The 14,656-nt window shown below is 43.8% G+C and overlaps 1 protein-coding gene across 3 annotated transcripts in view; it reads right to left on the bottom strand.

Moving 5' to 3' along the window:
* Positions 1-14,656, bottom strand: part of Pdzd2 (PDZ domain containing 2) — a 221,857-nt gene that overhangs the window by 85,907 nt on the left and 121,294 nt on the right. For all 3 annotated transcript variants that reach the window (XM_051182565.1, XM_051182564.1, XM_051182566.1), the window contains exons 2-3: positions 12,760-13,261; positions 912-1,054 (exon numbers count right to left, since the gene is read on the bottom strand). In XM_051182565.1, coding sequence (XP_051038522.1) covers positions 912-1,054; positions 12,760-13,261 — 645 coding nt within the window. The remainder of the gene's footprint in view (positions 1-911; positions 1,055-12,759; positions 13,262-14,656) is intronic.

The following is a 14,656-nucleotide window of genomic DNA, read 5'->3' on the forward strand; positions in this document are numbered from 1 at the left end:
ACCCCCCCCCCCAGTCTTGGGGACTTGATACTTGCTTTGGCCCATCATATCCCTCTTGGAATCTGGCTAGCTTGCCTGAAGAAATTCCAGACTACATAAAAGATAGTCACCTCCCTATCCGTGCAATTCTCTGCACTCTTACTGTATGTACACATGTGGCCATGGCAACATGTGTGCATGCTCTACCATGCCTTGTAAATAGTAGATACCCCATATGAATGGAAGCAATAGCAGGGCAAACACTACACTTGACATTTGAGGATGGTCATATCCCTCATACTCAGATAACCTTCTCTTCATGGGTGCTCCAGCTGAACCTTGCCCCTCACATACTTCACACAATTGTTCAGATCAAAAAGTACCCTTTTAAATACATTTTAGGTTACATGGAGAAGATTCACATTAAGTTTTCCCCATCTTCTTGTGCAATAGAGACATGTGACTTCAAGCACACGTGAGTGTGTGGGAAACCCGGATAGATCTGACACATTTGCATGGTGGCTGCATTTTTGAACCAGGACCACTTCCTGAGTCATTTGTCCCAGACTCGCAGGACTTCAGATGTCAGGAACATGATGTTCCTTCATTCAGGGGCATTTTCTTGATAAGTAACTACACATTACCTCAGTGGGTGCCAGCATTCCAAGAGTTGGGATGAGTAACTAATCTAAAAGGGAGTACAAGGAAATCAAATCTGCTCCATGGTTGGGCCTACCCTGAAGTGCCCTCCCTAACGAGCCACTTCCTGTGCTCAGAGATGTGTTCAGTTAGAACCGCTCTTGCCCGTTTCCCTCCTAGGCTCCAGCAGGATGAGCTTTGATCAAGTGAAAAGCACTAGTGCCCAGCCCAGCACCAAGGGAAGGGGGAAGAGGAAGACAGAGGCAGAGGGATGGGGGAGAGGATCTAGTCACCTGTGAGCGGCACCTCCTTCCTTCACTTGGGTGACAACGATAGCGTGAGGTGAGCGCTTTGATCCTCGGCCTCCACTAACCTGAATTCCCAGCCCATCTGTTTCTTTGAGTAGCTCCATCTTCCATATCCGGCCAACTTCCTCCTTGGAAGAGAAAGTGCATGCATGAAGGATGTTGACACACATACAGCACTGACATAGGAGGGTGGCCCTGTCACATCAGGCCAGGCATCTATCACAAGTCAGTACACAAGAAAAGGCCACTGTTGACTGGACCAAAGTCTAGCTGTCAGTGCTATCCCATAGAACACTCTAGAATAATAGAAATGCTCTGCCTTTGTCATTCTATAGGGAGCCACTGTCCATATGTGGCTATGGAGTGAAAATGTGTGGTGGCAGTCAAGTATCCAGTTTTTAGCTTCAGTGAATTCTAATTGGTTAAACAGCCATCCCAGTTACTGGCGCTCTCCTGTGGGCAACACATCTTCCATCTGGGATGCAGGTGGCACAGTGTAGACAAACACTGTTTTAATCTGGGATTCTTTTACTTATGTACAGCTGCAAATGCATACTGGAAAGGTGAAAGGAAGAAAGCTTGGCTCAGGTTTGGGTACCAGGAAACCTCAAGTAGTTTGAAGGATACTCTGTCAATTATAACCACCCAATACATAAATAACTTTCCTTGGCTCTAAGTTGAGAGCCATTACTATTTTGAGGTTTGTTGTAGAGTGTTCAAGGACCCATCCATGGCAACAGGTGAGGCTGAGCAGATAGATGCATGACAGATGTTGTCAGGGAACCATATACTACTTTGTGGACTACCCTTCAGAGATGCATGGGGCCAAAAGCGATTCATATTTCTTTACATTTTGGAATATTTACACATGAAAAATGAGACATTTGGGGATTGGAGTCCAAACTTAAACACAAAATTCCTTTGCTTTATATGTACCTTATGTAGACTAAAGGTAATCATTCAATACTTTTCATCTAGCTTGTCATCTTGACTGTGACCTGTCGCAAAGGTCACAGTGTGGAATTTTCCACTTATGGTGTCATGGTAACTTTTGGATTTCAAGAGTACTTTGGATTTTTGATGTTCAGACCAGGATCACTTAATCATATAAAACAACCAACCATGTAAGAACAAACAGAATTGAATCTCACACTTCCTTAAAACACACACATGAAAATCCAAACAGAAGATTGATGAATTTAATACTGAGTGTTGGTCAACAGGGCAGATGGCAGCATCAATTTGGAATCTACTTAGTCATTAAATCATGCTTCAACCCGTATCAAAATCTGTCCTTCATCCAAGGCTGACACCTTCTCTAAGCCCTGATTGTAAGTGTTGCTGATTGCTTTTTAGCTTTGGTTCATTCTCCACTGGAATCCCTGTTTCATGCTAAACACATGAACATGCTCCCTGCAAAATGTTTACATTTCTTGAGACACTTCAATGTTCAGAGATATTAAATTAAGATCTTAAAAGAGATTAAAAGGTTTTGTGTGTGTGTGTGTGTGTGTGTCTGCCGTCTATCTGGGTGCACATATATACGAGTGCCCACAGAGACCAGAAGAAGGTGTCAAACCTCCTGGATTTGGAGAGACGGGCAGTTGTAAGCTGCAAGATGTTGGTTCTGAGAACTGAGCTATGGCCCTCTTAACCAATAAGCAATCTCTCTAGACCCATAAACATCTTTAAAAGTGATTTTTTAAAGTTTAGGCTCAGTTATGTATGTGTGTGTGTATGTATGAATGTATGTACGACTATTATTACTATTGTCATTATTATTATTATTATTATTGCTAGCATTATGACCATGAGTCACAGCCAGTCCCCAGTGGTTACCTTTTTAACCCATCATGAAGGTTCAGGGGAACAATTAGGATCCTGTACGAACAAAACTCTCATCCCCCTGGAAAACAGGCAACCTGCCCACCATAGCTGCTTACAAAACAGAAAAAATGTTGAGCATTACGAAAACCCAAAATACACACTGCCAGAAACTGAAATGAAACTGTATGAATAGTAAAAGGCCCAGATGTTGAGCAACCACTGATGTGCAGCAATCGGAATGTCTGGGAAAATTATTACCAGGCAGAGACCTGGTAGGTCCTACACTTCTGTACAGTGCTGACTGCCTGGTGGGGCGTCACCATTCCAGCAGCATGCCGCGGTGCCAACTGTTTCCTTTATCCACTGACCACAGGCAAATGCAGCCTGTCTGGCCAAATGCAACTTCAGAAGTCACTGGCTTACCACAGTAGTTCATGAACTTGTCAATAGGCCCTGTTGCTCTCCGAACGCCACAGTTTTGGTTTGCTGCCTCTGACCTCTGGAACACCTTCCTCTTCTCCATTCAGAAACACCCTTCCCTGGCTTTCACATCTCCCATAGCCCAGCTATTTTCAAAAGTCATCCTTGGAATCAGAGTCACTGCCAAGGTAGCAGCTTGTAATAGCCCCAACACAGGAGATCTGACATCCTTGCACACACCACTGTGTGCAAGGAACTGATTCAGGATGTGCTGGTCAGTTTTTATACTGTTCATCTGCGTCTCCCATGCCAGCATCCCATCAGTCCTCTTGGATGCCTCCCTAGGCTCAGAAGAGTAAGACAGCGGCTTTCCTTCCTCCTCTCTGGGTTTTAGCAGGTGAGACACCCTTCCTTCTCCTCCAGCCAAGGAAACCTGTGGCTCTCCTTTCAGAGAGCAATGGGGTGCATTACTAGAGTAATGGACTCAAAAGTAAAACTCATTTGGTTTTAGCCCAGAGTTGTAAATATGTATCTACCTACCCCCATTATTAGTTCATGTCATCATCTTTCCCATCTTGCAGACCTTGTGCTAAGAGATCATGTAGCTATGGTTCACAGAGCAGAGAATACTAGATACTAGATTTGTGCCTTCTCATTTTTAAATGCTTCAAAATGTAGGACCCATGATTTAAAAAACAAACATATGAAACAACTGCCACAGAGGTTGGAGTGGCCTAAACGTGTAGCTCTGACTGTTTCACGAAGACCATTCATATGCTCCATGAGCTCTCGAACCCAGCATACACATCTAGTTAAGAACACGGAAGGGCAAGGGGTGGCTCAGTGGGTTAAAGTGCTTGCTGTGTAAGACCAATTTTGGATCCCTGGAATCCATGTTAAAAAAAAAAAAAAAAAGACACGGTGGTGTGCATCTGTAATTCCAGCACTCCTATGGTGAGATGAGAGGCAGAAATGGGAGAATCAGCTAGAAGCTCAGGTGTCAGCTAATGTGAGTAGTCAGTGCAGAGGCAAGAGAGATCCTGCCTCAAAAGGGGAAGGCAAGGATCCCCTTCCCCCACAGAAATTGTCCTCTGACCTCCACATGCAACATGTAACAAATACAAATGGTTCACAGATTATAAATGAAAGTCTGTACAAGAGGCCAACTGTTTCTTGCCCCACTTCAACTAGTCTAGATAAAACCAGACTTCTTCACTCTGTGTGTGTGTGTGTGTGTGTGTGTGTGTGTGTGTTTGTGTGTGTGTGTTTGTGTGTGTGTGTGTGTGTGTGTGTGTGTGTGGTGTGAATGTTGGAAGGAGATGTATATTGTTTATACATGTGGAGATCAAGGGGTCATTGTTGGGTATCTTCTTGGCTGTCTTCACCTTATATTTTGGATAGGATCTCAATGAACCTGGAGTCACTGGTTTGGCTAGACTCACTGAACTGTGAGCCCTAGGAACCGCCTGTCCCACCAGCGCTGGGTTAGAGACACGTACAATGACTGCCTTTACACGGTGCTGCGAATCCAAACCCAAGTCCTCATGTGGTCTAGCGAGCACTTTACCAATGGAACTATCTTACTGCCTCCCACTTCCTTCACTTTTATTCAATAAGATCATTTCCCCACAATCAAAAGTAGAAATTATAAGGGGCTATCCAATGAAATTAATCAACATTTCCTTGCTCTCCCCCCCCCTCCAGTCTACTCTAGGAGTTTAGGTGAAGACAAGCAAAAGAAGAAAATGCTATCAGTTTAACTGTGCACTTGTTGCTGTGAAATTTAGCTGTCCAGGATTAAAGCAATGCTTTAGTTAAAAAGAAAGTAAGTATCTTTAATTTTTCTTGTTGAGAGTCAGTACTGGTCAAAAGCAAACAGGTTTCCTTAAACAAAACAATACTGAATGTATTTCCAACTGCCTGCTTACAACTCTACTCTGGTATCTAATTCATACCTCAGTAGGGTCAAAACCAGACTCTTCCCTTCCTACTCCAAGTTCCCATCTCAGTAGGAAAGGGTGGTCATCTGCTTGATGCAGAGGATGTATCAGATCCAAATCTATGTGTGGTTTTCACTGTCATTTCCCACATCTGAACCACGTGAGAGACATGTAGGGTCTACTTCCAAAGCAGACTCCATAATTACCTTCTCTTCCCCATCTCTCAAAGCCACTAGCATATTTGGCTTGAGTGGTCACAAGCTCATCATCTGGTTGCTTATCCATTCTTCAGGAACATTCATTACTACACAGCCAGGGGAAATGTTTTAGAAGGACAGGTCATGACATTCACTGCTTAGTCCCCTCAGGGTCTTAAGCTAGCCCTGGGCTGGGAATGAGGTTCACGCTTTGTGTTGGTGGACATGGATGGACCTTCCATAGTATACATTACATTGGTAAACTGTCATGGGTGGTTTGAGCCTACTGAGGAGCTAGTCCTCGAAGGGGATTTGTTCCACCCTATTTAGAACCAGGTTTATCTCCAAGTGTCTTCCATGGTCCCTTGTCTGAGGATAGGATGGCCACCCTACCACTGTAGCAGAACATCTAGAAAGTGAACCCATTCCAAAAACCATTAATGTTGTCTACCCATGGGGGTGAAAATGCCTACAGCAGGGAGGGAAAGCTGAAAAGGTCAGGCATTGGGAGCTCAGCCGTGGCGACTCCAGCAGAGGTTCTCAACGCTCCCCAGCCAGTTTCCACAGGACACTGTGAGCTCCAGATTTGAGGGGGTTATTGCTATCTGTTGCCACTTTTTCTTTTCTTGGGGGACCACTAATCTGATGGGAGATGTCATTCTGTATATGTTTCTCATAGTGGTTAATAAATAAAGCACTGTTGGCCAATAGGAAAGGAAGATAGGAGGGACTAGGAGACAAGGAGGAAGAGGAAGTAGGAAGGAGGAGTCAAGATGGAGAGTCTGGAGAGAGCAGTATGCTGCAGCTGGCTCCGGGTAAGAAGACCATGTGGAAATGCATAGATTAACACAAATGGGTTAATACTTAAGACAGAGCTAGCCGATAAGAAAGTAGTAACTGGCCAACAGTATAATATCAAATACAGAGTCTCTGTGTGTTAATTGGGGCTGGCATGGCGGCAGGACAAGACCAGGCGGCGGGCAGAAAAACCGTACTCGTTACACTAATCTCCTCTGAATTCTCTTTATTGGGAACTCCAGTTAGCTGCCTTAAGAGGGCTTCCCCATTTCATTTCTGCTGGAAGTTCTGAGAGCTCACTTTAGTGATGTTTTGTTACTCTCCATCTAATGCTATGCGGGCTTTTACTTTGGCTGGCTATGCACTTAACCAACTCACTTACTGAAAAGTGAATAATACTGTTATCATAGATCATCCTCTGGACTGTACAGAACACCTTTGGAAGCTAGCCTGTTAACCTGTGTCCTCTCCCAGGGCATTTTTCATTCCTGGAACACCCTATTGCTCCTGCTGTTTGCAGCTGTGTTTGCTGGTTCTCCTGGGACCTTCTTGCAGAGCTGTTATTCTATGACACAGCTCAGCTCACATACCACCTCTTTAGGGAGCTTGCCTTTGCTGACACCTGATATCAACTATCCCTGCCAGTGACCTGTCCTGCCACCTCTCTCTTCACCTTCATTTAGGTTCACTGATGGTACTTGTCATTATCTGGTATTCTGTAGGTTTCTTTATTGCTTTATAGCCCATTCTATGCTGTAAATGCCATTGAGATGGGAATCCAGTCTAGTTCACTTACCAAGAGGATTCTCTAGCAATTAGAACAACAATATTCCTTAAGAGTAGAGAAATTCATCAGTCTGGAGTGCTTATCCACAAATCTTAGGGTTCTCTGGGCACCACCAAGATAAACATTAAGAGGTTCTTCCAGAAGGGACTGTTGTTTGCCAGTGATCAGCACATAGATACAAATGTAGCTCTAGAATCAGTTAGAATTCCAAGACAGGCCCCATCTAGACACATGGCTTGGGCATTAGCTTTCTATTATAATTGCTTAAAGGGCAATGATACTCTGAGTTTATGGAGAAAAAGCAGAACTATGAAAAATAGGCTGCTGTGGCCCTCTGTAACAATGTCGGAGTGTTGGCCTCTCCTGTGAACCACAACTTCTGTGTGAGTTCACACATGCAGTACTGTTCCTGAGGTCAGCATGGAGATTTATTTACTAAAAAAGGGTGGCACAGTAGAGAGCTGCCATGTGGCATCTTGTCCTAATTTCTCCTGGAAGCCAAAACAGCCTTTTAAAACAGCATCTTTGCCCCAAATGTGAGAAGACACATCATCGAAACAGAATCTCACTGCAGTAAATGTCTTGGCCCTCACTGCAAACCTATTCTGAGACCAGTTGCTTATCCCTACTTATTTGAGACCATCAGTAAGAAATAAAAAATGTGTGATCACAGTGTCAGGGCTTAGTCATCAGACCACAGTGCTCAGTGTATAGGCAAGAAAACAGTCCAGGGAAGAGCCAAGGCAGCTGGGAGGTCACAGAGATGTGGACAGAAATGGAAGCCATCATTCCATCCCTGGGCCTCTTCATTAATAAGGACATACAGAGCACTTCATTTACAAGTCATTGAACTAAACTGGTGCCAGCAAGACATATAAGGCCCCGTCCTTCAGAGTAAAATAGGAACATGGGGATATCACAGGCTAAATAGTCATCAGAATACGTTGTGTTTAAATGTGATGTGCCAATGGGCAGGCAGTAGGGTGATCAGTGGGGCGATGCAGGAGCCCAGAGCAGAGTGTCCTGGTGATGAGAAGGCCACAGAGGTCTCTTGCAGGAAGGTGTGATCTAAGAGCCAGAGGAAAGAGGAAGAGATACCTGGCAGAGAGTGTAGCATCCACAATGACTTAAGGCAAAAGCCAGCACCTGTGCTGAAAATCCTAGCCAGCTTAGTGGTGGCAAGATGTACTAAGAAACCCTAATAAGTTCAGCACAGGCCTGGCCCCTGGAAACCACAACACCAGGAGCTTGGAATTTCCAGTTGCACCCCATCCACCAAGAAAGGGTAGAAGCTTGAGTTCACAAAGGATCACACATTCAAGATGAAGCCTTTGTGCGAGATGAATGGGCCTTGTATGGGCCTTGAAGTGTCTCTGGCTTGGAGAATGTATCCATGAACCAAGTCAGGGTGCACATGCTCCCATAGAAATGGAAACTCTTGTGTTGGGGGTGGGGCATTGAGGGCTTTGAACCTCTTCAGTTGGCTATGTGAACCTTTTACCTTATTTTTAAAAACCCAGTAAACATAATATATATTTATATATTATATATTTTAATGTATTATAGAATACAATATACAACACTATTATACTTCACATATAATATATAAATATTACATAAAATGATATGTCATATAAATGTAAATGTATAAATATATATTATAAAATACAGTATACATGCACAAAACAAGGGAGTCTGAGGCACAGATTTAAGTATGGAATCAGAATAAGAACCTTGAATGCTATACTAAGGTATCTGGACATCACTGTGGACTCACCCAAAGGGCTTAACTATGGTGCAAGTGTGGGTGTATATGTGTACTTGATTTGCTCTTGAGAAAGGTCCCTCAAAGATATATTGGGTGATGGGAAGAAGAGTGGTCAAGTGGTAGTGGGTAGGAGACAACTTTTTACACCTGCCTGAACTCATGAGCTCTAGCAGCGGGGATAAAAAGTAGCCGGGACTAGGAGAGCTTCAGGGAAACCAGTGTTAACAGGACTTGGCAATTGGGATGGACATGATGTTAGGAGGGAGGGAAGCCTCTCAGAAGACTTTACCAAGAGGGCTTTCCTAGCATGTGCAGTGACAACAGGGACATCCCAGACAACCCAGAATAGATGGTCGCCCAATCTTGGATAAGACTAAGCAAGACTGGACCACTGGGGTGGACCTCATGGTTCAGGGAAGGCTTGCATTAAATCTTGGCACAAGATGAAATATCTACACCGGAGTCATACTGCAGGCAGTTGGTGGAAAGGCTGGAGAAGGAGAGGGGAGATGTAGACCTGGGCTTATGAAATAGGACCACAAAGGACAATATGACCCCCAGTGACACTGGAGGCTACCAGAAGAGAATCTTGGTCAGTGCCAATCAGTGGCCACATGGGAGATGTCCCACTCTTCCTGCAGACGCAGATCTGGGGTACCTGCCTGAGGTCTGATGCTGCATAGGGTAAATAATGATTACTGGGGTTACGTCACTGTATCCACAGACATATCTAGTAGTCGTAAGTAAACTGGCTGACCTGGTAGAATTTCCACCTAACCTGCCTCTGGATGTATGCATTTTGGCATTTTACAAAAAGACATGCTCTAGGTAAACAGACACAAGTAACCATCTTCTTGAATGACTTTGCTCTGTAAAATTACCCTGAACTTATCTCTACAATTGCTTGTCTTATGTGCTGGGACTTTCTTGTGTTTTAGAAGACAGGCCCAAGTTTTGCATTTTATAAAGAATAATCTGCTCATATATGTATTATTTGAGTTACTATTTTATATAAACATACCAATTTTAATATTTATTTAATCTTTCAAGAAGGGTTTCTTTGTGTGTAGCCTTGGTTGTTCTGCAACTAGTTCTTTAGCTCATAGTGGCCTCAAACTCAGAGACCCCCCTGCCTCTGCCTCCCGAGTGCTGGGATTAAAGGCCTGGGTAATATATCTTTTTTAGAAATTAAAATGTTTGCAGCCAGGAATGGTGGCTCATACCTGTAACCTCTGGAGAGGCTTAGGCAGGTGGACTGCTATGAAGTTCGTGGTCAACCTGAGCTATGTAGAACCAGGCCATCTAGAGGTGTGTAACAAGTCCTGTTTCAAAAAAAAAAAAAAAAAAACAAAAAAACCCAGAATTATTAAAAGGAAGTATTTCCCATTGCTCTACTAAGAGAGCAGAATGGGAAAACAATGGCTTGGGATTTATGTTAATGTCATATTTTCTTAGAATAAATAAAAAAGAAGAAACTGCCAAACAAAATGGTCTGACTGGGCATTGTAGGCCTTTCCAGTAACCTATTAAGTCTCTGTGGATATATTAAATCATTAATAAAGCAGAAACGGAATTACAATGACACGTCAAATCTCCTATTATTCAAACGCAATGGAATTCCCCTCCCCAAAGACTTAAGAGGTAAGTAGATATTTTCTGGAAATTCCATTTTAGTGTGACCTTGGTCTCAACTATGCTGGAGTAAAAATAAAACCCCACTCACTACAGCCCAAGAACCCCGTCAGCCTTTATGGAGGGTTATGTCAAGGGCTGCTGTGGAGTGGGGGGAGCTGTGAAGAGCTCATCAATCCTTGAGCCTGAGAAAACACCAGCAAAGAAACTTCTGGGTTGGTGGGTGATAGACAGTATGATCCCAGAAGGGGTGTAGTCCATTCTCACTTTTCAACACCTACAGTGCCACCAGAGCCAACCATCATCCTGTGCCTTATGATCCCTAGAAAAAGCTCCAATTGCAGGTGACAGATTCCCCTTCTAGAAAAGGTGTGGTTTGAAACAATGGTCCCATACAGCTGAAGGGCTGACGACAAAGTGGGCAAAAGTGCTTGCTGCCAAGCTGACCACCTGAGTTCAATCCCCAGGGCCACATGGTGGAAAGGAGAGATCTGACTCCTTCAAAGTGTCTTCTGACCTTGACACCTGTGCCATGGCATGAAGTTCCCATCCCAAGTGAAAAAAAATGTGCAAAATGTAATTTTAAAAATGTCCCTATAGTAATAGATGAGCATTTGCATTTTTAAAATCTTTACACCTTCTGGGTCATTTGACCTTGAGCTCAAAAGGTAGGCAAGAGGGACTGTGACACACAGTCTAACCCAGAAATTCAATTTTATGTCTCTTTTTCAATTAAAGTGAGTGGGGGTTGGGGACTTGCTATACGTTTTCTTTTTCACTTTTCTTCTTCTTTACAAATCATCCCCAATTATTCCCATCATGTCCTAGGATACTAAAACCATTTATTTTTTTGAACTGTTTGTGAGATTCAACCTCATTTGGAACTCAAACACTTGAAATGACCCAGGAGGCCAACACTATCTATCTGAAAGTTTTCATCTTACGCTTTGGGTGGATTCAGTCTAATCACGATGTGGGAAGGGACTTTCAGCAAGTCAGAGCATCCAGAGTATTAGTGCTATTACTGCTCTTAGTCTTCAGGTGATTATATATATATATATATATATATATATTCTATACTCATATTTAAACTTTAAACCTCCTGGGGAGCCCCATAAAATGGAGAGAAAGCACTGATAGAAAGAAACATGGCCTTTCTTCTCGTTTGTCCCTCCATTCATCCACAGAAAATGCTGCCTCTAGGGCTTTCTGTGAATGAGAGAGTGGTTATGCCTTCTGAATCCTGCATACGGATTGGTTCAAACTATAGAAGTAACTGCACCAAATAGCCTCATGAGGCATCCTGTTCACTCCCAGGGTACATTTCCTCGGCAGCCAAACCCCAACACGATTTTTCCACACCTCTCTTCCGCCTTTGCCTTTCATCCCTCGGGTGTTTTCCGAGTCAGAGCAGCCCGTCGGCACCCACTCGGGAAGCTATTACTTCCATAGCACCCTCTGCCAGGAGCATTCATGTCTCAGGCATGTCCGCCCTACAGAAACCCAACTCTTAAGAAAGGATACCGGTGGAGACAATCTGAGATGGAGTCCACCCACCCTAGTCTACTCTCACTTCTACAAAGACTGACCTCAGCCATGACAGAGAAAGTACTGAGATGAGATTTCACTAAGACACTTCTGTGTGCCACTGGAATTTACCAGTGTAATAACATGATCTCATAAAATAGCACTGGCTTTGAACTGTTAAAAATAAAAGCAGATGCTTCCCCGTGTCGGCCACCCTTCCTGTGTCACGCTGAGCCTGGATGTTTGCATTATCAACTGCCACTAGGAATCTTTGGCCTTCAAGTAGCAATTTCTCTGTGACCGTGGTGATGAACAGCCAGGCAGTACAGCGCTTTATCTGGGCCTCAGAGAGCTCAAATGTTACCACAGAAGGCTTCAGTTTTCCACTTAGGATCACTTCACCGGCTCTTTAAGTGGGGTAAAACAACTTGAACTTTTTCTGTTGTTGGTAAGGCTCTGATCGTTTATCTCCATGAGTTTGTTGGCTTCTAAGTACAAGGCTATCTTAGGTCTATTTTTTTTTTTTTTTGAAGTTGAAAGGCAGTTTCAACAATATTCATGTTAAAATTCAGATTCTACGGCCAAGGAAATAGCTGTAAAGTGCTTGCCTTGCAAGCACGAGGACACAGAGTCAATGCCCAGAATCCACATACAAAGCTGGACATGGTAGCATGTTGGAGAATGGGAATTAGGCAGGTTCTAGGGGCTTGCCAGCTACTCAGCTTAACCTGTCTGGTGAGTTTCAGGCTGCTGATAGACCTGATCTCAAAACACAAGGTGGAGGGCACCTGAGCAATGAGGAATGATACCTCTCACTGTCCTCTGGCCTTCACACACATGAACCCACACAAACGGATGGACGACAGACAGGCAGGCAGGCAGGCATGCATATTCAGAAAAAAAAAAAGATCCGATTCTAAACCCAACTGCACCTTACCCGTGCCAGGCAGTCACTGGACTGGAAGTCTGTCTTCCCACTCTTTGAGACATGACATTTGTCATCGCTGGTACCCAGAGGAGCCTCTGCATTTGGAATTCTGAGTTCTGCTCCTCTGTCTACTTCAGACTTCTCCAGATGGGGTCCAGCCACATCCTTGAGAGAATGTGGGCCATTTTCTAGCTCAAAGTCATGGCCATTTCCAAGTTCAGGGTCTGTGCCATTCTCCAACTCAGAGCTGGGGTCATCAGCAGCATCACAGCCACTGCCGCTCTTGGGTTCTTCAGGGGTCTTGTTGATAGGGGGTCTGGAAATGACCCCAAACTTTCTTGTTCTTTTCCCCTTTTTGGAAGTTTGGTCACCCAGCTCCAAGGTAGGTGTCTCTCCTGGTTCTGAGCTGTTGCTGCCGTTGCCATTGTAAGTCAGGTGGGTTTTGTGCTTGAAGCGCCGAAGCATGATCAGGTAGATGAAGCCGCCATTCCAGCACTGTTCAGCCAGGTAACTGCAACACACAGACATGCGAGGTCAGACCCCAACCCTTCCTTGTACAGTGTCAGCATCCAGCCAGGGCCTGGTAACCAAAAACCTGGCTAAGGGACTGAGGCACTGGGCTTCCCAGGGAGCAGTTCCAGCCTCCACTATATCCCATTGTGGATATTGAAATGATTGCCAATACCTCAAGCAAAAAGATCCCATGGACTAGAAACTTCTAATTTATCTTTCCTAGAATCAGTGGCCTGAGAACAGATTTTTCTATAACAAAGCCAATCCCAACATAGTATTAAAAAAAAAAAACAAAACAAAACAAAAAAAAAAAAAAACCAAGATTCTTTGTGTGTTGTTTGCTCTACAGCACTGATGAATGAATCCAGGGCCTCATGTATGCTAGGCAAGCACTCTACTTCTGTGCTCTACGTCCAGTCCCTAAAAAAGAAAGAAAATTCTTGAGGGCTGGAGAGATGGCTCAGCAGTTACGAACACTGGCTGTTCTTAGAGAACTTGGATTCAATCCAGCACCCATGTGGCATCTCACAACCAACTCCAATTATGGGGGAATCTGACATCTTCACACAGACACACATCCGGGCAAAACACTGATACACATAAAAATAAAAAAAAAATCAAAAGACAATTCTAATATAAGTAAATTCTACTACTCTGTAGCATAATCTGGCAACTATGGTTGACATCATTTAGTTGTAGGTTTCAAAATAGCTAGGAAGAGTGTTCTAAATGTTCCAAGAGAAATGGCCAATACTGGAGGTGATGGGTGCCAGTTACCTTGATCTGATCATTATGGTGCATATTGAAAATGTCACTCTATGTCCCTTAGGTATACATGATTATGCGTATTTAAGCAGGAAAAGAGGCTGGACAAAAAATATTCTTCACTCTTCTAGCAATTTCTTGCATTAGAATTACACAAGGCTTCCATCTGTAGTGGCCAATGAGTAACAATTCCTAAAGTATGGAACAGATAGTGGAGGCTGGTTGGAGAAATGCCTCAGTCGTCAAGAGCGCTTGTTGTTTTTGCAGAGGACCTGGGTTCATTTCCCAGCACTGCCTGGTGGCTCATAACCATCCATAACTCCTGTTACAGGGAATCCAATGCTGTTCTGACTTCTCAAGGCACCAGGCATGAATATGATTTACATACATATAGATGGACAAAACACTCATAACACATCAAAAATAAAGTGGGTTGAAAAAAAGCAATACAACAGGCTGGAGAAAATATGAATTCTGGTCTTAGAATGAAAAGGAAATGAGCAGTACTGTAAGGACTTCTGTCTAGTAGCAGATGAAGTGAGGACAGACCCAAGGCTGAGCATGGACGGGGTATTAATACGTGGCTTGTTAAGGAAGCATTGGCAGTTGTGTGCAGGGTTTTCCTTGC

Source organism: Phodopus roborovskii, unplaced genomic scaffold (assembly GCF_943737965.1).
Source record: "Phodopus roborovskii unplaced genomic scaffold, PHOROB, whole genome shotgun sequence".
In the NCBI taxonomy this organism is placed as follows: domain Eukaryota; kingdom Metazoa; phylum Chordata; class Mammalia; order Rodentia; family Cricetidae; genus Phodopus; species Phodopus roborovskii.